The sequence below is a fragment of the Manis javanica genome, chromosome 4 (genome assembly GCF_040802235.1).
Source record: "Manis javanica isolate MJ-LG chromosome 4, MJ_LKY, whole genome shotgun sequence".
NCBI classification, from domain to species: Eukaryota; Metazoa; Chordata; class Mammalia; order Pholidota; family Manidae; genus Manis; species Manis javanica.
The window spans coordinates 34,172,636-34,195,758 of record NC_133159.1 but is presented as its reverse complement, the minus strand read 5'-3'; the positions used below and the strand labels follow the sequence as shown (position 1 = coordinate 34,195,758).

The 23,123-nt window shown below is 37.0% G+C and overlaps 1 protein-coding gene across 5 annotated transcripts in view; it reads right to left on the bottom strand.

The window, feature by feature from the left end:
- ST3GAL3 (ST3 beta-galactoside alpha-2,3-sialyltransferase 3) overlaps positions 1–23,123 on the bottom strand; it is a 198,650-nt gene that overhangs the window by 170,660 nt on the left and 4,867 nt on the right. For 4 of the 5 annotated variants that reach the window (XM_037002344.2, XM_037002347.2, XM_037002345.2 and 1 more), the window contains exon 2: positions 7,422–7,566. The exons of the other annotated variant lie outside the window; for it this stretch is intronic. In XM_037002344.2, coding sequence (XP_036858239.1) covers positions 7,422–7,536 — 115 coding nt within the window. In that variant the 5' untranslated portion in view covers positions 7,537–7,566. The remainder of the gene's footprint in view (positions 1–7,421; positions 7,567–23,123) is intronic. 5 annotated transcript variants of the gene reach the window in all.

Here is a 23,123-nt window from a genome sequence, read left to right as displayed (position 1 = left end):
TTTTTATGTTGGAGACATGACTTGCCAAAATTAATACAGCTATGCCAAATTTCTTCTATGTCTATTGTTTACATAAGATATATTTTCCATCCTTTTACTTTAAACCTACCTGTCTTTAAGTCTAAAATATGTCTCTTACATCAGGACGTAGTTAGATCATGCTTTGTTAACCATTCTGACAGTTGCAACCTTTAACTTGAGTTTTAATCCATTCATATTTAAATGTAATTATTATCCTGCCCAAAGCAATTTACAGATTCAATGCAATTCCTATCAAAACACCAAAGGCATTTTTCAATGAACTAGAGCAAATAATCCTAAAATTTATATAGAACCACAAAAGACCTTGAATAGCCAAAGCAATCTTGAGGAAGAACAAAGCTGGGGCTATTACATTCCCTCACTTCAAGTTATACTACAAAGTTACAATAATCAAAACTGTATGGTACTGGCACAAGAACACACCCATAAATCTGTGGAACAGAATTTCCTCAACACCAAAAAAACAAATAACCCAATTAAAAACTGTGAAGAGGACCTGAATAGACATTTTTCCAAAGAAGAAATACAGATGGCAAACAGGCACATGAAAAGATGCTCCACATCACTATTCATCATGGAAATGCAAATTAAAACCACAATGAGATATCACCTCCCACCAGTTAGAATGGCCACTATCCAAAAGACAAGCAACAACAAATCCTGGTGAGAATGTGGAGAAAGGAGAACCCTCCTACACTGCTGGTGGGATTGTAAATTGGTGTAGCCACAGTGGAAAGAAGTACGGGAGGGTCCTCAAAAAACTAAAAAAGAAATACCATTTGACCCAGTAATTCCACTTTTAGGAATTTACCCAAAGAAAGTAAAATCTCTGATTCAAAAAGATTTATGCACCCCTATGTTTATTGCCACATTATTTATCATAGCCAAGATAATGGAAGCAACCAATGTGTCCATCAGTAGATGAATGGATAAAGAAGGGGTGGTACATATACACAGTGGAATATTTTTAAGCCATAAAAAGGAAAGAAATCTTGCCATTTGCACCAACATGGATGGACCTAGAGGGTGTTAGGCTAAGTGAAATAAGCTAGGTGGAGAAAGACAAATACCATATGATTTTACTTATTAGTGGAATCTGAAAACAAAACAAAATGAACAACACAGCAGTGGACTCAAACACACAGAGAAATGACTGGTGGTTACCATGGGGAGGGGTTGGGGTGGGTGGGTGGAGAGGGTGAGGGGGATAAAAGGGAACAAAAATCTTAATCATAATGTAAGTTGGTCATGAGGATAGAAAGGCAGCATGGAGAATATAGCCAATGATTCTGTAGCATCTTTCTATGTTGACAGACAGTAACCACACTAGTTGATGTGAGGATTTAATAATGTGCTTAACTGCTGAACCTATTAACTGTTGTATACTTGACACCAATATAATATTATGTATCAACTATACTTCAATTTTAAAAATACACTTAAAAAATAAATAAATGTAATTATTGAAATAGTCAGGATGAAGATAACTGTCTGACCATTTGTTTCCCATTTCTTCCTTATGTTTTTTGTTCTTATTTTGCTGTTTTCCTGCTTTCTTTGGAGTTAACTAATTTTTTTTTAGTGCTCCATTTTATTTCTTCTATTGGCTTCTTAGATACATACCTCTTTTTGTTACTTCTCTTTTTTTTGTAGTTGTTCTAAGGAATATACATCCTTATCAGAGTCTATTTAGAGTCAATATAATATCTCTTCACATCTGACATTTCATACTTATTATTTTTACCCTTTCCTTATTTTATATACAGCGTTTCTGCCTGCCTCCCACTTCCTATTTCCTTTGAACAAATGTAATAATCTTACAATAGCAAAATTCCATTTACCCACCTCCCATTCTTTGTGCAAGTGCTGCTATATCTTTTACTTCTACATTTGCTCTAAACCTGACATTACAGGGTTATTATTTTTGTTTAAGCAATTAATTGTCTTTTAAGCAAGTTATGAGAAGAAACGAAAAAGAGTCTTTTATATCTGTCAGTTATTTATCATTTCCCATGATCTTCATTTTTTCCTATAGATGTAAGTTTCCATCTAGTACTACTTCCCATTGGCCTGAGGGATATCCTTTAACACTTCTTGGAATGCAGTTCTCCTAGCAACAAATTCTCTTCTAACTTTTATTGAAAAGATCATTTTGTCGTTTTGGAAGGATACCTTCATGAATTCTAGAATTCTGGGATGACAAGTTTTTGGTATTTTTTCTTTCAACAGTTTAAAAATCTTTCATTATGTTCTGACCTCTATTGTTTATGGTGAAAAGTCAGTGGTATTCCCCACCCCTGTATATAATGTTTACTTTCCTTTGTCTGTTTTCAAGATTTTCACTATATTTTCAGATTTCAGAAATTTGACTATGATGTAATTAGATTCTCCCTACAATATTTATCCTTCTTAGAGTTTGCTGATCTTTTTTTAGATCAGTAAGTCAGTGTTTTTCATGAAATTTAGTAAGCTTTCAACCATTTTCTTCAATTTTTTTTCTGCCCAATTCTCATGTGTATTAGACAATTTTATACTGTCCCACAGGTTCCTGAGGCTCTGTTTACTTTTCCCCAATATGTTTTCTTTCTGTGGCTCAGTCTGGATAATTTCTATTGTACTCTCTTTAAGTTCACTGACTTCTGAAAAACCCAACCAATGTTAACAGAAATCTTCATTTCTGTTCCTATATTTTACAGTTGTAGAATTTGCCTTGGTTCTTTTTTATAGTTTTGATTTCTCTGCTGAGACTACTTATTGTTCACTGTATTTTCCTTTAAATCTTAAATTATTCATAATATCTACTAAGTCCAATATCTGGGCCATCTCATCTACAGAATTGCTTTTGTTTCTTGAATATGGATCACATTTTTCCTGTTTGTTTATGTCTAGTAACTTTTTATTGAACACTGGACATTATGGGTGTTACATGTAGAAACTATAAATACTGTTGTCATCCTCAAAGACTGTTTTTATTTTAACAGGCACACCAATTATTGATTGACAACCAAGAACTTGTGTAGATGATTTTATGCTATGTTTAGTGTAGAGCTGAGGAAAGTCTATGGTATTTTTTACTTCTCTAACTTGACAGGATCCAACTTTAAAATCTTCCTTGCTGGGGCACAGTTTCAGGCCTTGTTAGGGAGAGTCTTGAGTAGATCTTACTCTAGAGTGAGATCTTTATTTCTAAAGCATGGCCTTTCTGGTATCTCAACTGGATGCCAGGATGTTAAAGTACTAGTGAGATTTCTCCATTCTGGCAGGGCTATAATTTCAAAGTCCCTGGTACTTCCTTATCCCCAACACTGCTTGAGCTCTACTCTCACCCTGTAGCAATCGCCATCTATAAGGTTAAGCCTCAGAAACTTTTGCCTTATGCACATATAGCCCAGGCCTCAGCTACAGACTCACAAGAATTCCTCTCACAGACATCTGAGCCCCCTTCTCTGAACACTTGCCTACTCACAGTGACACCCCATCCCACAGATTCCAACCGTTTCATCTGCCCTAAACTCTGATCTTTGTCTCCTCAGCCTAGTGGAACCCCCACAGTCTGTTTAGATTCCAGCTCTCTGAACAGGGTTGGGACACTGTTCCCTAGGAGAGAGCTGGGAAATGACAGAGATTACTTCATGAGGTTACCTTCTCTTAGGGGTTGAAATTTTACACTGCATATTGGCCACTGCTTGACTTCATTTATTTCATTATTTGCTTCATTTATTTCATCCAGTTTTTCAGCTGTTAATAAAGGGAAGACTAATCTGTTGTCAGTTGTCAGTTACACCATTATCATTAGAAGCAGAGTGCCACCCTAAGCCACAGGCCAGCCTCCATTTCATTTTTAAGATGAAAAACTAAGAGTTGATATAATTTCCTATGTCTCTTTGTGCCCGTTTCAATCATTTGCTGAAAAGACTGTCTTGTTCCACTGTATTGCCTTTGCTCCTCTGTCAAAAATCAGCTGACTATATTTGCATTTCTGAGCCCTATTCTGCTCCATTGATCTGTCTCTTCTTTCGCCAGTAGCACACTGCCTTGATTACTCTAGCTTTATGGAAAGTCTTGAAGTCAGGCAATGCTAGTCTAGCAACTTTGTTCTTCTCCAATATTATGTCTATTAAGCTAAATTCAATCTATCCCCCCCCAATATCAGATCCAAACTCCAATTTACTTGCCAGATGGTATTCTCTATAGCAATCAGATCAATAATCAGATTTATAATCTCTCCAATTACAAACTTTTGTAAATACATGCAAGAACATAGAAGGAGTTGTCATATATTGATATATGTGGTAGTCTGAATTTTTACACGTACCATAACATAGAAAATTAATCCTAATCCTATTAAGTATCCATTTCAATGTATTCAATAAAATAAATATTAAAATAAAATATGTAAAGCTGCCATGAAATGGGCCATAGGAATCAGATCTATTGATAAAAGACAATTACCCAACTATTATACAAGGCACTGACCTAAAAAAAGTATCAAAGCCAAAAGAAATAGTATTTTATCTCCATTTTGGAGATGAAGACACTGAAACACATCTAGCCTTTTAAAGAGGTTGATAACTAGACCAATCTCATACTTAAAGCCTTTCAGGTAAAGCATTTGACTCAAGTCCAGCAATCAGACCAAGCCTTGGCCACATTTACTCTAAGCAGTGCAAAACAAAGCAATTTGCATTCTTCTATAATATGCCCTGGGATTAATGAAATCATAAAATTTTCTTTCTGGTATGTATTCCATGCACCAATATGGTATTTCACACAGACCTCTCTTTTAGAACATAACACATTAAAATAGTTGTTTTATTTCTTTCTCACGTTATAGGTTGACAGCATAAAGGTCTATGGTTAGCATATATCCAGTTTACACAGAACAGTACATAGACCATAATAGGAATGTACTGCTTATTGAATGAATAATAGTTTAATAATAAAAACTCAACCCCTCTCCTCCCACCATGAAGGAATTCCAATAGGTAATCTTGGTAAGTCATAAAAATATAAAAATTGTATACTTGATAAGTATACAAAAAATAGTATACTTGGTATAAAAAATTAAGGAAAAATAATGTTAAAGACATTTATTTTTCAAACTTGGAAATGCCCTGTAATCTCCTCAGATGAAAAGTTCCTACTTCCAATACAGACATATACAGACACTCAATGAATTATTATTTTAATTTCATTATTATCAACATCACCATCAGTATTACTAAACCACAGCCTAAATTACAATACTAGCAGTCATCTGGTTTGGGAAGCTCCTTCACCTTGACTTTGTTTACTGGGTAAAGGACCCATTTTTGACTTGGTAGGCCACTAGTGTTGGTCACATTATTCCATTCTCTGCTATTAACAGCACAGAAGATAATGTGCTATAGTAAGAAGGTCTAAACAACCTATTCAAAGCTAAATATCTACAAGGCTTGAGTCAGAAGAAAAATATATAGATAGTGGTTAGTCAGCTAGCAACCCAAGGGACAACAGATAACTATTAATGAACTACTGAAGCCTACAGCACCAGCCAACAGCACCGTGCTACCTCCAGCCTAAAAACCCCTTCGTCATCTGGAGGACTTTCTCTCTTTGCCTTCCCTTATTTTCCTTCCCTATTCTTTCTCACCTCCCTTCTGATGCTCTTTACTATTTCTTCTGTGAGTCCCTCTCCTCTTTTTACCAATTAAAATACAGAATTAAATCCTATCCTTAGTATTTATTAGACTTTTCAAACTAATGGACAGAGGTTTTAAAGACAGAAAATCAGGATTCAATTCTAGTTCTCATGATTAGCTGTGTAACTTAGGTAAATTAATTAAACTAAATACTTCAGTTTGCTCAACTGGAAAATAGGGATAATAACTATCTCCACATGGTTATGATAAGAAGTAAATTAAATTTGTAAATTGTATAGCCTAAAATTGGACACATAAAAGGTCTTCCATAAAGTTAATGTCCTTCTCAACTTCTCTAGGAAAATATTATTTAATCCTTAGTTATGTTTTCTACAGGTCAGTAGCTCTTAACAGAAAAGAAGATCCCTATTTCTTACATATATTTCTGTTTTATGGCTATAGATGAACCCATCCATTATGGATACAGATCATGCCTCTACTACTTATTTTTCACTGCACTGACAGAAACACTCCTTATTCTGAGTAGTCTTAATTTAAAAAGTAAGTTGAAACTGAAAAATTTAAATAAACTCTGGAAACACAAAGTAGTGATAATTATAAGCCAAGAGTTTAAGAGGCACTTAAACATTCTATATAAAATAATAAAGGTATAACACTACATTTTAAAAATTGGCTTGAAACTGTTTCAGTAGTTCAGGCCATGTGAGAAATAAATGAGCCACTTCATAGACAGAGTTCCCATGTTAAGGTCTCAATACAAACACTAAGTCAATTGCCAATTGCTGCTTCCAACACATTTTAACCTCATTATCTACAGACTGAGTCTAATCTTAAGGGAATTCTACATTCGTACCCAGTAGATGTTTATCAAAATAAAACTACTTCAGAGAAGAAACACTCTCTGGGAATCAGAACAGAATACCCAGTATTTCCTCCATGAAGCTCAGACAGCCATCAGGCAAAAGAACCAAAAAGAAAACTACTTATGTCACTGTGGAATACTTCAAGCTATAGCCAAGAAGAGAATGCCCGGTGCTGCTCAACACAAGCCTTTCAACTGTAAGCCTAAAACCACAACACAGTCAACACTGGGTGAATGAATCAAAACCACATCAGAGGGGTTCATGCAGTGATGAAAGCGCTGCATAATACATGAGACCAAAGGTACAAATACAAGAAGTGGATTAGGAATTACTGGTCAGGGAAAAAAAGCTAACCATTATTCTACTCAGGTACTAGTTCAGTACAGCAAAGTCTAAAATGATCAAGTAGACAAAACTTCTTTAGGGAAAATAAAACAACAGCAATATTAAATTGAAAACTGAAAATTCAAGGAAAAGATACAGAGAAATGCTTTAAGGGCAGAAGAAAACCAACTTCAATACCAAGCCACAAGGCAATAAATGGCAAACGGGAGCGGCAATATACTATAGTAGTTAAAAAGAACAACATTCAAGAACTAGAAGTACTGGTAGAGTTGGGGATTTTATTGAAGAACAGCACATTTGCATCGGGTTCATAAAAGGATCTGCCATGGCATGCAGTTTTTAAAAACATCAAAGCTCTCAACCTACAGCAACAAAAGTGGTAAGCAATTTCTAAGCCTAAATCCTGAAATGTTGTCTTTACTGTCACTGCCCATCTTTGAAGAATATGAGAGCACTGCAGTCCCATGAAAACCCAATAACTGATCTGCAACAGGCTTTCCTGGGGGTGGGCTAGTGGGACCATACTTACTGGAGTCCTCCCACTGGAGAAAATGTAGCTTCCATGCAGAATAATACAAAAATCCCAATACCAGAAAAAGGCAGAGGGCTAGCAGCAGATTGCGCACAAATACCAAGAGTCCCATCTTCACATGATTTATGATTTCCTACATGACCTAAAAAACAAAACAAAACAAACAATTTATCTTAAAAGATAAAGCATACATTCATATACTCTACCTTAAAATAAGTATTTATAGGAGAATTTCCTAACAAAGAACAATCTAGAATCATAATATGGCATCCTCCAAACTGCACATCCCTGTCTCAAGGAACAGCCTCACCAGTCACTCTGGATCCAAGCCAGAAATCAGCAGTTTCCTTGAATCCCTTCTCTCCCTCATTTCCAACATTTTAATCTGTGTCCAAATTTTGGCAATGCAAACCTGCCAAATAAATCTCAGATCATATCCTCTTCCACTGTATTCCCACAAAAAATCTCCTTGCCTCCAAATTTGCACTCTCACAAACCCATTTTCTGGACAGCAATAAGGAGTAGCCTGACATTACTTCCCTGCTTAAACCCCCTGCATCAGTATTATACTGCTGCTATAACAAAGAACCACACGTTTTGCAGCTTAACACAACATGAATTTATTATCTCACAGTTCTATAAACCAAAAGTGTGGGTACAGTGTGGCTAAGCAGGGTCCTCTGCATAGTCTCAAAACGCCAAAGCCAAAGGGTCAGCAGGGCTATATTCCCTTCTGGAGGCTGCAAAGATGAACTCCCTGCCCAGCTCACTCAGGTTGTTGGCCACATTCGGTTCTTAGAGCTGTCAGGCAGTCCTGTGTTTCCTTGCTGGTTGTGAGACAGTCTTTGCTCCTACATTCTTTCTCATGTTTTCCACATGGTCTCCCTTCAGCCAAGGTAGGTTAAGTCCTTCTCACTCTGAATCTTGCCACTTTCCCCTTCTACCACATTTGCTTCTCCTTTCAGCCAAACTTCCTTGCTTTTTGGGCTCATGTAATTATATTGGGCCCACCTGAATAATCCAGGATAATCACCCCCATTTTAAGATCCATAGCCTTAATTTCATCTGCAAAGTCCCTTTTGCTATATAGGGTAACATATTTACAGATGCCAGGGATCAGCTGTGTGGACATTTGGGGGCCATTCGGTTTTATACACCTGTTAAATTCTCAATTCCTTTAGAATTAATTGCTCCTTGGAGTCCAGTAGCTTCTGTTGCACCCCTATTACTCTCCCCCAACCTCTTTTGTGTCCTATGCTCGAGCCATTCTTCTATTCACTGAACATTGTCTTGTTGTTTCTCTCCTCAAGGCCTGTCTGGAACACATTCTCTGCCACTCTGTTATTTCACCAGCTGCACATTCTTTGATACTTGCTTAAATTAATATCAGTCAACAGGACTTCCCAGAATCACCCTTCTCACCCCAACTCAGATATCTTAGCCAGGAAGTAACATACAAGAAAGAAATTATGTATAAATATTACAAATGAAGTGATAAAAAGTTATAACTTGCATTTTATATAAGGCCCAGAGAATCAACTGAAACATCATTAGAATAGGAAGTTCAATAAAATAGGTGATTATAAGACAAATTTTACAAAAATCACCAGCTTCTTAAAAACTATACCAGCAATAACCAGTTAGAAAATGTAAAGGGGAAAAATTACATTCATGATGGCAACAAAATCGATGAAATATCTAAAAATAAACTCAAGAGGAAATAGGTGAGATTTTTCCCAAAGGACATAAAAGATCTGAATAAAGTGACATAACAGGTTCCTAAGTAACAAGATTCAATATTGGAAATATGTCAGTTATCCTAAAACATCAGTTCTCTATAAATCAGTTCAACTCAAGGAAAGACCCATGATTTTTTTAATTTAAATCTAAAGTTAATCTGAAAATTTCATGCCCAAAAAGAGCCAGGCAATTTCTTTAAATGAAAAATAATGAGATGAAGATTTGCCTTATCAGATATCAAAACAAACTGAAAGCTATAATTATTAAAATAGATGGGTACTGGCAAAGGAGAAGGCAAATAGATCAATGGAACAGAATAGAGTCTAGCAATGAGCTCTCTTAAGAGAGATAGATTAGATAAATACAGATATACATGTACACACACATACATGAATGAATTGACTTTATCTGTCTATATATACAAATTGACCCTACGATAAGCATAAATTTAAAAAAAAAGCATGACAGGATACATAGTTGACTGTTGAAATGATTATCTGTAGAAATAGGATGGGATGATGGGAAGTACTTTTCCCTTTATTTACTTTAGAATTAAATAAATTTGTTATAAGTCATAAGTATTGCCTCAATGATTTTTTAATATTAAAAAAAACAAACAACACGAGGGTATTATGCTCAGTGAAATAAGCCAGGCAGAAAAAGACAAGTATCAAATTATTTCACTCATCTGTGGAGTATAAGAACAAAGAAAAAACTGAAGGAACAAAACAGCAGCAGAATCACGGAACCCAAGAATAGACTAACAGCTACCAAAGGGAAAGGAACTGGGGAGGATGGGTGGGAAGGAAGGGGCAAAAAAAAAAAAGGGGAGGGCACTACTATTAGCAGACATAATGTAGCGGTGGGGGGCACAGGGAGGGCTGTACAACACAGAGAAGACACGTAGTGAAGCATCTTACTACACTGATGAACAGTGACTGTAATGGGGTATGTGGGGGGGGGACTTGGTGATGGGGGAAGTCAAGTAAACATAATGTTCCTCATGTAATTGTAGATTAATGATACCAAAAAAATAAAAATAAAAACCTCCAAAATAAATAAATAAATAAAATAAAATAAAATAAAATAATAAAAAATAAAAAACAAACAGCACATTGTAGAACTGTAAACTGGTAGACTTAGGAACAAATTGGAAGTGTCTATTGAAATTTGCAACATTCATACATCTTGACCCAGCATTTCTATTTCTATGACTTTTTCCTAATGCAACATGACAACAAATATTTTAAAAGATATGTACATGAATGTTCATTAGTAACACTGATTATAAGAGCAAAATACAAAAATTCAAATGGGGAACCAGACAGATAAATTATGGTATGTCTACACAGTGCTATCATTGGGGTTTGGGCAGGAAACAGCACACACAGTGGAATTAACCAAAGGAAGTTAATAACGGGATTTTTTTGCAGCTGTGTGAGAAGGGTTAAAGGGACCCACTAGAGGTGGTAAAGTAGTTAGGGACTATTAACAGCAGGAAGCCATTCCCACCTTTGAGGTGAAAGGGCAAGGAGACCGAAGCGTGGTCCTTGGACCCAACAAGAGCTGTCTGAGATGAGAGGACAGCCAGCAGGCAGTGGCCACAAGAAAGCACAGCAGCTACTAGAGCCACAGCAAAGAACAGAGGGGTGATAATAAACACTCTGCCTTTTCTCCCCACTTGCCCTGTGCTCTCTGTGGGTGCCTTTTACCAGCTGATCCCAACTGAAAGCCAGAGGGCAAGGAAGCCCAGTTGACGCAGTTCTTAGAGGTCAGCCACCAGCATAGAGAAAAGAAGGTGGATAGTAGATCGATGAGGGCAGAATAACAAGTGTAGGCTGTGACGCACAGTTAGAAAGAATGAGGCACACCTGTATGTCCTGACATGGAAAAATGTCTAGACCACACTGCCAAGTGAAAAAAAAATCTAGTTGTAGAAGAGTAATGTGTGTGTATGTATGTATAGCCACAGATTGGTGGTAGCAAATAAGGACGACAGTCACATTTAAAATTAAGGTTAAGTATTAAATACATACTTAAAAGAATATGCACCAAACTCTTGACAATAATTATCTCTAAAGAGAGAGTTTGGAGCGGGTGTTTTTCAAAATCTACTTATTTGCATTTTACTTTTACTTTTAATTTTTATATTTATGTAAGTAACAAATGTACAGTTTCCAAAGTGAAATAGAAACTGGAGACTTGCATTTTCAGCAACACAAAGGACTATGTATCCTTGCCCAATGCTCCCATTGATAAAACAAAAAAGGTATTGAGTATAAGGCAGGGATACACAGCCTGCCTACAAAAGGCAGGTGGTTCTTCAAAAGCCTTTTCTTTCCTCTTCAAAAGGGGCTAAAGGAGCTGGTACCAGCCTCCTGCCCTTCTTTCTGTCCTGAATACAGATATGATGTCTGAACTGGCACAGGGACTGAGACCTAGGGCTTTGGCAAACACACAACCGCCAGTCAGGCAACAGATTTTTCCCATTCATTCAAAAAATATGACAGTGAGAAAAGGAAAAGTATCTTCAAGTGAAGAGGTAAAACAAACATCCCAAAGAGGAAACTGATTTCCAAAAGCAGATGACATAAAAAAGCAGCAAGTAAGAGCTAAAAATTAGCCCAAACCTCCAAGACAAAGAGGAGGAAAACACCTCAAGATTCTGAAAGACATGAAATTCCAAACTCACTGCTAGGACAGAGGTTTGACAATACACACTAGTGATGACACCACAGGGGAAAAACAGACATTCTCATACACTGCTGTGGTGGAAGGGATTTGGCAATGTATAATAAAATGACACATACTTTTACCCTTTAGCCCCATAACCTCACTTCTAAGAAACTATTCCAAAGATACACTGACAAAAATATGAAAAGACTTATGCATCTGGCTATTTACTACCACACTATTTGTAATACAAGAAAGTGAGTTCTCCAACAGGGGATGAATAAACTAATCCTCCACAAAATGAAGGATTATGCAGCCATAAAAATGAACTATCTCCATCTTTCTCTCTGAATAATTTAATCTGAAAGCCATTAGATAGACTTCACGGGCCAAGCAAAGTAGACACATAAACCTGAAATGAGGGGAGGGGGATGGGCATTGGGTTATTGTGAGGGGCCAGGGGGTGTGGCAACAGCTGATACGGGGATTGACCAAATAAATAAATACATTGAGTCTAACAAGAGCCAGATTTCTCCGTGATGGAGAAGGGAATTTCAAGTACAGAAAGGGAAATACTAGAACAAATCCTCAGGGCTGTACTGGAATTGAAGTCATCAGTGTGAACTGATGGTTTTCAATAAACAAAGGTATAAAAATAAATATAGATGTGGACAGTGTGTATGTCTTTGTGTGTATACACACACGTTCCTGGACTCTGTTCACTGCAAAGGGCCTGGCAGCAGTCATATCCCATTAGCAATGAGCACATCTGGTGCCTAGATCTTGATTTTAAAACATCATTCTCCACCAACAGGGAGCAGAAATGCTTGGAAGAATGACTGATTTCAGGACTGAAGTAGAGAAGGTACACAATAAGCCTGGAAGGAAAGGAAATTAGCCTGAAAGAAGGAAAATGTTCAGAATGAGAACATGTCAAAAAGGAAAAAAGCAGCAGCTTTCTCACAAGGCTCCTAATGACCAGATCTGGAGTAATTTGGATGGATAATTACAGATTATAACCCATTAAAGTAAGAATCTAATAAATGAGAGGAGAAAGCTCCTCCTTAGAATGGAATGACAACTAATAGTTACAGAAGGAATAATGTAACTAGAAAAATCACCATTTAGTAGCCATTTTAGTAATAAGTCAGCTAAGAAACATCAAGGGATGTTAAAATTAGTGGGTAAAATTTTGAGAAATGGACAGAGAGGGACAGAGGAGTTTCACGGTGGAGAAAACTGATACAACCATAAGCTGAAGGATGTATGGGAGTCCTTTGTAATATTTTTGCAACTTTTTTGTAAGCCTCAAATTATTTCAAAATTAAAAGTTTAAAAACAAAGTTTTAAACTAAATGCTCAAACAAATGTTAAAAAAACATCCAAAAAAAAAACAAACATCCAAGTGATAATAGGGGAAGTCTAGTAACCATAATGTTGTTCAAGTAATTGTACATTAACAATACCAAAATAAATAAATAAATAAATAAAAACATACAAGTGAGAAATTATTCAGCCACTTGAGATGTTGTTTATGAAAAAATTTTAATGAGTTGGGGAAATGCTTATGATATAGTATTGAATGAAAAAAGATACAAGTAGTGTACAGTCAACCAAAAACAGATAAAAACTAGAATAAAACATTAAAACACTAACAGTAGATTTATGCTGAGAATTTTTCTGTCTGTGGGAGCACATCTGGCCTCCCCATACAGCCATAAAAAAGCAGGCAGGAAAAGAGCTGCAGATGCCCTCACAATAAGCTCTTTTCAGCACATAGAGGGAATGCAGTAATCTGGACTTATCCCCTCCTCCTATATTCATCTTATCTCAGAGAAGGAGGTTATCTCTCTTCTGTCCAGAGCTAACACAACAAACACTAAGTGCCAGGGTTTATGCAAAGCAAGAGAGGACACTAAGACAATCAAACTCAGACCGTGCCCTAGAGGAGTCTGTCTGACTTCCTACTTCCATCCATTCTTCAGCCCAGGATGATCTGATCTGGCTTCCAAACCTGTCACTCAGTAAGTTTACCACTAACGTCTTAACTGCCAAATCCACTGGACACTAACTACAGTCCTCCCATGACTAGACCTTTCTACAGCATCTGAAACAGAGGCAGTACAGCATGGTGATGAGCCCTTTCTCTGCCTTTTTTGCCTAGCACGGTTAACCCATCTTTCAGGACTCTGTTCAAGTCTTACCTCCTTCAGGGAGCTTTCCTTAATCATAGCCCTATACTACAGCTGCCTGTGCTCCCCCAAGTTCCATGCTTACCTCTATCACACCCTTATAAAACATCCTATTTAGTCTCTGCAAAGACTTAACATATAATTTGACAGCAGAATCTATAACATATCTGTGAAGCATCTGCATTTAACAGCATAGCACCTACTACATAGTAACACTTAAGAAGTGTTTAAAAATTAAGTAAACTGATGTTTCTAATTATATGTCAATTCTAGACATAACTTGTATACATCCCAAAAAGTAATTTACACTGAAGTGTGTGTATGTATATGTGTATATGTATATGTGTATATATATGTATTCTAAATGCAGAAAGAAGCTTGGGGCACTGAGATTTTCTTACATTTTTCACTCTGCAGACATCCCAAAGGCAATCTCATTCCAATTCTGAGATTTCACCTACCACCATTATGTTGATTATCTCAAACTTTATATATTCTTTCTAGATAACTCTTCTTTGTTCCATGTCCACTTGTCTAAGTTCCTACTCTGTATCATCATCTGGATGTTTCACAGATGTCTCAGACTTCCCCTATAAACCTTCTCTTTTCCCACTGTTCTTTAGCTCCATAAAAGGCAACACCTCCATGGATCCTTCTGTTGGAAAACTGGAAATTATCCTCAGCACGACCCTCCTTCTCACTTTCACCCTCCACATAGACTCAGCCACTAAGTCCTATGAATTCTACCTCTTACATACTTGTTGAGTCTATCCATCCCTCCATCTTTACTGCCATCATTCTATCTCAAGTCACTGTAATCTTCCACTTGACTACTATTAGCCTCTAATAAGCCTCCCATATCTAATCTTGATCTTTTCCAGTGCATTCTTCACCTAGCAGCCAATGTGACTTTATTTCACTCCCATACTTAAACTTTGTAAAGTTCCCATGATCTTTAGTGTAAAGTCCGAACCCCCTTAGCAAGGCTTGTAAGACTGCATGACCTGGCCCCTGCGCACCTCTCCTTACCTCTTGCCATCTCTTACGTCCTCACCTTTAAGTCTACGGCACTGAACATCTTTCAATGTTTTGAACTCACCATGCTCTCTCCTAGGGCCAGACTAAAACCTTCTTGATCCTACCACTTCATCTAGTCACTTCCACTCGGCCTTTAAGTCTCAGCTTCAAGGTTAATTATGCAGAGAAGCCTTACCTGTCTCCACACTTCAGGTTAGGTCTCCCTATTATAAATTCCCACAGCATTTGTATCTCCCCATCCTGTTACATAGTGCACTTATAATCTCATAAGTATTTACAGTAATTTGTTTAACATGTATATTTTGGCTAATGCAGGCAGGAAACATGTCTAATTTGTTCACCATTGTATCACCAGTACTCAAAATCTACCTGTTTAGTGACTGAATATTCAGTCAAGTATAGTATACTCAAAAAAAAAACATAGAAAAGGTACGGAAAGCTAGGTTATTTTATTAGGCATAAAAAGAAAATTATATAAAAATTTGAACTTGCTGAGACAAACTGCACCAAACTACTGTCATTCATAAAACACTCTACAATATGGTTATTTTCTGAACTGTACCTGGCAACAATTTTTAGTCTGAAATGTCAGAGTTTTGCTGACCTTCAAATATTAACCATAATGGATATGAACTCAAGTGTGATGAAATGACACAGAGCAAAAGACACAAAATATTTCCTGAACATGTCTCCTGTGACTATTTTTGAGGCAAGCTAATTAGAAATCAGTAGGTACTATTATTATTGAGCTTCCCAAACAAGTTACTGAAGAGCCCATCAATTTTTTAAATGTTTTTGCTGAATGCACACCTCCTATTCAGACCTTATGCATGACTAAGTAGATTTAACTAGTTAATTAATATGCAATATATTCAGTTATTCTACGCAGAATTGTGCATTTTCTAACTGCAGGTCAATGTGAGGGATAAGATAATTAATATTGCCAATATTCATATAGCAGTTACTAAGGACCAACCACAGTTCTAAGAGTTTGGTATGATTTAACTCACTGAATCTTCTCAACAATCCTATCATTCCCATTACATAGAGAAGAAACTGAGGCACAAGGAAGTTAAATTATCTTGTCTAAGATCATAGAAACAGTAAGTGGCAGAACCAGGATTCAAATCCAATGATCTGGCCTCACTCATATAACTTTTTCAGTTTAAGAGGCCATACAGTGTATCAGAACAATAAAAAGGAATCTGTACAGGATCTAAAAAAAAAAAAATACTGCAACAAAAGTGAAAGAAGAGAGTAGGGAGGATCTGGTGGGAATATGGTAGATGAAGACAACACAACTTGAAAAAATTTTGTCAGAGAACACATAAAGATCGTTAACAAAGGTTCTTCCAGGCCCACCCATTTGCAAATGGCTCTAGAAAACAAGAGCTAACTAAGAGCAGAGATTAAAGTGGGCACTCAGAGAAGAAATAGTAAAACAACATTTTTAAATAAAATAAAATGAGCAATCAGGAAAAGTGAACAAAGAAAAATAACACCATTACAAAAACAAAAGCCTCAATAGACAAGAACAAAGTGGACATTGCTTAAAATACAGTAAGAGTACTTAGGCCATGTAGCACTTCATGGGCAAGGTAAAATAAAAAAGAATAAAAAACTTAAAGGGATTACTAAAACAGACAAAAACAAACATCAAAACAAAAACATGCAGCAATAGTAGCCTTAGGTCCAGCATAAGAATAATTGGTATCTGAAAAAGAGAACCAAGCAAATGGAGCCAAAAAAAGATTTGTAAAAATGGATAATTAGAGAGAGCTGGGCAGAGGGCAAATTAGCTCAAAGATAGTGTCATGGTTCTCCAACCTAAAATAGCCAAGGTGGCAAGGATAACCTGAGAATCTCCAAAGGGGATTAAAAAGCTCAGGTATGCTGAGTTCCCAATTACCCACTGTGTGGGTTCAGATCTACTGCCTCTTAGCTCCAAATTGATCACTTTTTGCTTGCTCTGTAAAAATGGATCTGGGCCCTTTAAAGATTTTCCTTTGTTAAAGGAAATGGTGAAGGAAATGCCAGGTGGCATGATGTATGTCACGCTTTGTCAGCAGAGGGTGCTAGGGAGCCACTGCAGAAGGAAAAGGGTTTTGCTTCTGGGATCCAGCGTGTTCCTCTTTGTCAGCTCCTGTAGAACACACATGGCTTTTCCAGTGCCCAGCAGTCAGCAATAAGCAGCAGCTGACAGCTTCCCTCAGCAACTCTCCTGGGCAGTTTTGTAGCAGAGGACCTTTAGTGCTTTCCCCAGAACCCAAGATGGCATACTGACAAACTTATGACAAGTTCCAGAGAGCAGATTTCCAGCAAATTCCAACATGCAGCATCACAACAACTCATCTGCTATTTATTGAGCAATGGTCATAGACACACCACCAAAGTCTGGATCACAGCCTGTGGTGGGTGTGGAGTGGGGTGAGAGCTCTTCGTTGAGCACTCTATCTTAGCCCTAGGGCGGTGGCTGTTCCTTATATCTGCTACTTCTGTATTCTTTAGAGTTCTGTTTACTTCTTTTTAACAGCTTTATTAAGATGTCACATAACATATAATTCACCCATTCAAAGTATACATTTTAATGGTTTTTAGTATTTCGACAGTTATATACAAGCATCACCACAATTTCAGAACATTTCCATCACCTCCAAAAATGATACCCTGCACCTCTTAGCTGTCACCCACCCCCAAACCCTCCCATTCTCCCAGTCCTAAGCAACCAGTAATCTACTTTTATCTGTAGAATAAGCAAATGCATACAGACATTTCATATAAATGGAGTCATACAATAATGTGGTCCTCTGTCACAGGCTTCTTTCACTTTGCATGTTTTTAAGGTTCATGCATGTTGTAGCATGTATCAATATTTCATTTCTTTTTATTCCCAAATAAAATTCCATCATATGGAAATACATATTTTATTCATCCACTTGTCAGCTGATGGACGTTTGTACTGTTTCCACTTCTTGGATGAATAATGCTGATATGAACATTCATGTACAAGTTTTTGTATGGACATAAGTTTTAATTTCCCTTGGGTATACATCTAGGAATGGACCTGGGTACATACCTAGGACTGAAATATACCTATGTCATGTGGTAACCCTACATTTACCCGTTTAGGAAATGCCAGACTGTTTTCCAAAGTAGGTGTAGCATTTATGTTCCCACCAGTAATATATGAGAATTCTAAATTTCCCATACCTGTGTCAACACTTGTTATTATCTGTTGTTGTTTTTTTATTATGGCCATCCTAGTAGGAGTGAACAAAGCAAAAGGAAAAAAAGATATGCAAAAATGGATAATTAGAGAGAGCTGGGCTGACAGCAAGTATGTCAGTGTGGTTTTGCTTTGCATTCTCCTAAGGGCTAATGATGCTGAGCATCTTTCCATGCACTTATTGCATTACTTCTTACTAATTTCATGTTACTCCAATTCCCTGTTATAGTTAATGATTCTTACATTAAGCTTTCCCTGCTCAAAGCAACATGTGATTTCTCTCTCCTAATTGGACCAGACTCCTCTAAATGGGCAGTCAGTGACTTTTTAAGTAGAAATTAGGTATCTATGAAGGTTTTAAAACTAGAAGACAGAAGAGGAAAGCTGAAAGATATTTTGTCTGTGGTCAGATGCTCCCTTTAGAAGTAGATGAGAAAAAGCCTAGAGGAGGGTGGTAAAAATCCAAGGGAACAAAACTTACAGTTTCACATGTTTTAGTTTTCATTTTTACCAAGAGAAAAAAAAACCCTTTTTTAATAGGAGCTGTTAAGGTTTGGTTTTATTGGAGTTTTGCTTGTTTGTTTTAATAGTGTTCAGAGGACAAGGTTCTAGACATAATTCTTTTATTTGGAAAAGGTGATTTTGATGTATAAGATTTAAAATGCTGAATGCAGTCAGTTTTGAAGAAATTCAACTGGAATGTTTGAAAAAATGATCTTCATTTGCCTGGGCCAACTGAGATAAAAGGGTGGGCACTGGTGTTGAAGGTGGTTGGCGATAAATATATCCAGAAAACTGGAAACAAAATTATAGCACAAAAGCAGTCAGAAATAATACATAAATATGGGCAGGGCTGTGTTCCAAGAAAAAAACCTGCAGGCCTGTTTGCCAACTTCTGCTATATGTTGTGTATGGACATGTAACATAGAAAAAGCATAAAAACATGTAAGGGAATTTTAAAACTTTTAAATTCAAGATAGTGTTTTGTCTGGTGAAAGAGTAAGGAGCCTAGGAAGAAGTACACAGGAAATGGAATGTTCTGTTTCTTAAAAAACAAAAAAAAGAAACTGGAGCAATATGGCATATTAAGATTTAGTGGTAGGTATCATTATATTGTTTTGTTCTTGTTTGTGTAAAATATATCATTAGAAAATATTAGGTAAATACTCCCTTTCATTGCTATCATTTCTCTGAGACTTCAGATGTCTCAGGCCTATGTAGTAGTTCCATATTGTTGACCTGCCATATCTTAAAAAAACAATGCAAGGAAAGAAATGTAATATTGCAGAATAACTATGCTGGAACTATGCCATCTTATCAGTCCAGGCAGAAGCCATTATTAAGCAACTGAGTACAACACTAGGAATACAGTGTGGTGGTACCTGCCCTCAAGAGCAGTGTCCTGCATGCAGTTAAAGTATAAACAAAGTACAGGCATTATGAGATGATGGCAAGAATAATTGTCTGTAAGGCTTAGGAAAAGCTTCCGTGAAGGAGTTGAAATTAAAAGTGCAGGAGAGGTTTTAGATGCCATTCTAAGGAGTCTGAAATTCACCCCATTGGCAATGGAGAGCCACTTCAGGGATTAGGTAGAGAAATGACAGATTCACATTTGGGAAAGATCACTTGAGCAGCAATATGAAGGTTAGCCTGGAGAAGGCTGTTGTAATAGCCTAGGCCATTTCCCTTCAGCGGGTACATATGTGTCAAAGGATACTCAGAATGATTCGCCGAGGTAGCAGAATAAAACGCCAGACCTCCTATTTATAAACTTTTCACATATTTAATTTCAATTGATGCTAGTGTCTTCACACAATCCCTGTTGTCAGCCATCTTATGGCACAGAAGGTTCAGGAGGAATCTTCAAGGAGTGTGGAAGCTCCACAGCATGGGGGTAGTGGTACCATCATATACTCACTTGCTTCATGATGCAGTGCTGTTTATGCATTACAAAGTGACATCTATGTGGTTAATTTAATAAAAGCTTGATCTTTTAAGTAGTATCATAACTAAACTTAACAATGAGATGGTAATCATAAAACTCTTGTACCTCAAGAAGTTCTGTGTTATCATCTGGGCAAATACACATAAGATTTCTGGAACATAAGGGGCAGTTGTATTTTTTTCTGGTGTTCCAAGTTTGCTGACTTTTTCTGGAATGGCAAATGTCTGTTTGCAGTATGGTACCTACCAGGTTTTCCAAAGTACATGTTTGTCCTTTAAAGGTAAAGGACATGTCTTAACAAAAGCTAGAACTGGTTATTTTTTAAAAGAAACTATGTTGAGTGCATTTTGAAAACAGGTCTGGCAGTGTTGCCATCCTTATGTTATTTCGTTGCCAAAAAGATATAAAAGTGTCACTTATAAAAACTCACATATCTATGTGCCAGCAGTTCTCGAACTGTGGCCCAAGGACCCTTGAGGGTCCCCAAGACCTTTCAGTGGATCCATGAATTTAAAACCATCTATTTGCTGTATTCACCCATTCTTACAAGGGTCCGGCAGAGCTCCCCAGCAGCTATATAAACAAAGATGCCATGTGATGGCATCACTGTCCTCGTGGCTAGTGGAATGCCTGCTTGTAAATTCTTCCAGTTTAGATTTTACTCAGTTATTTTTTAATACATTAAATACCAATAGGCAAACCCACAAAAATAAAAGTTCTTTGGAGTTTCAGTAATCTTCAAACTTTTTATAAAAAGGTCCTGAGAACCAAAAGTCTGAGAATCATGGCTATATACTTAAAAACTTAGTAAGAGAATTTTATGAACTATTGAATATATTTCAAACAAATAAACATGCCATCTTTCTATTATTTTGTAAGAAAACTGACATCAAGGAAAAGGGAAACTTAAGGACATACAGATGAATAATGTTAAGATAAGGCAGTAGACAACATTTATTCAAAATAACATAAAGTTGTAAGGAGCTGAGACAAAGGAACTCCTGTCAGCTAAGATGGCCAGGGAGGAAACTAATGGGGAATGAATCTGAACTAAACCCCCATTATCATCTTTTAAAATATGTTCAGGAGACTGAGAAGCAAAATTTCAGAGGCAGTCAACAGCAGCCCACGCAGGAAGCCCATTAAAATAACATCAGCAGTGAATAGAATAGAGAGTCCATATATTAACCCAAACATATATGGTCAATTAATATATGATAAAGGAGCCATGGGCATACAATGGGGAAATGACAGCCTCTTCAACAGATGGTGTTGGTAAAACTGGACAGCTACATGTAAGAGAATGAAACTAGATTATTGTCTAACCCCATACACAAAAGTAAACTCAAAATGGATCAAAGACCTGAATGTAAGTTATGAAACCATAAAACTCTAAGAAAAAAGCATAGGCAAAAATCTCTTGGACATAAACATGAGCAACTTCTTCATGAACATAAGGGAAGGGAAACAAAAACAAAAATGAACAAGTAGGACTATATCAAGCTGAAAAGCTTCTGTACAGCAAAGGACACCAATGGAACAAAAAGACATCCTATAGTATGGGATAATATATTCATAAATGACAGATCCGATAAAGGGTTGACATCCAAAATATATAAAGAGCTCATGCACCTCAACAAACAAAAAGCAAATAATCCAATTAAAAAATGGGCAGAGGAGCTGAACAGACAGTTCCCCAAAGAAGAAATTCAGATGGCCAACAGACACATGAAAAGATGCTCCACATCACTAATCATCAGAGAAATGCAAATTAAAACCACAATGAGGTATCACCTCACACCATAAGGATCACCACCATCCAAAAGACAACAACAAATATTGGCAAGGTTGTGGAGAAAGGGGAACCCTCCTACACTGCTGGTGGGAATGTAAATTAGTTCAACCACTATGGAAAGCAGTATGGAGGTTCCTCAAAAAGCTCAAAATAGAAATACCATTTGACCCAGGAATTCCACTTCTAGGAATTTACCCTAAGAATGCAGCAGCCCAGTTTGAAAAAGACAGATGCACCCCTATGTTTATCACAGCACTATTTACAATAGCCAAGAAATGGAAGTAACCTAAGTGTCCATCAGTAGATGAATGGATAAAGAAGATGTGGTACATATATACAATGGAATATTATTCAGCCATAAGAAGAAAACAAATCCTACCATTTGCAACAATATGGATGGAGCTAGAGGGTATTATGCTCAGTGAAATAAGCCAGGTGGAGAAAGACAGTATCAAATGATTTCACTCATATGTGGAGTATAAGAACAAAGAAAAAACTGAAGGAACAAAACAGCAGTAGAATCACAGAACCCAAGAATGGACTAACAGTTACCAAAGGGAAAGGGACTGGGGAGGAAGGGTGGGAAGGGAGGGATAAGGGGGGTGGAAAAAGAAAGGGGGCATTAAGATTAGCATGTATAATGTGCAGGGGGGGGCATGGGGAGGGCTGTGCAACACAGAGAAGACAAGTAGTGATTCTACAGCATCTTCTTACACTGATGGACAGTGACTGCAATGGGGTATGTGGGGGGAACTTGGTGATAGGGGGAGTCTAGTAAACATAATGTTCCTCATGTAATTGTACATTAATGATACCTTAATATAAAATAAAAAAATAACACCAGCAGCAGGAGTGTGTGCACACATGCACGTGTTACTCCTGAGAGATGGCTCAGAACAGCTGACAACCATATATAATTTGTTGGCATTTAAAGAATGTTTAAGTTAGTTTGACATTTGTATTGACTCTTTCCTTACTGATCTCAGAATAATTCCTTCATGCCTAACATTCCCAGACCAGCTTCATTAATCACTGAAGATGTGTAAGTAAAACCATGCTAGCAATGGTTATCTGTAGGTGGTACTATTTA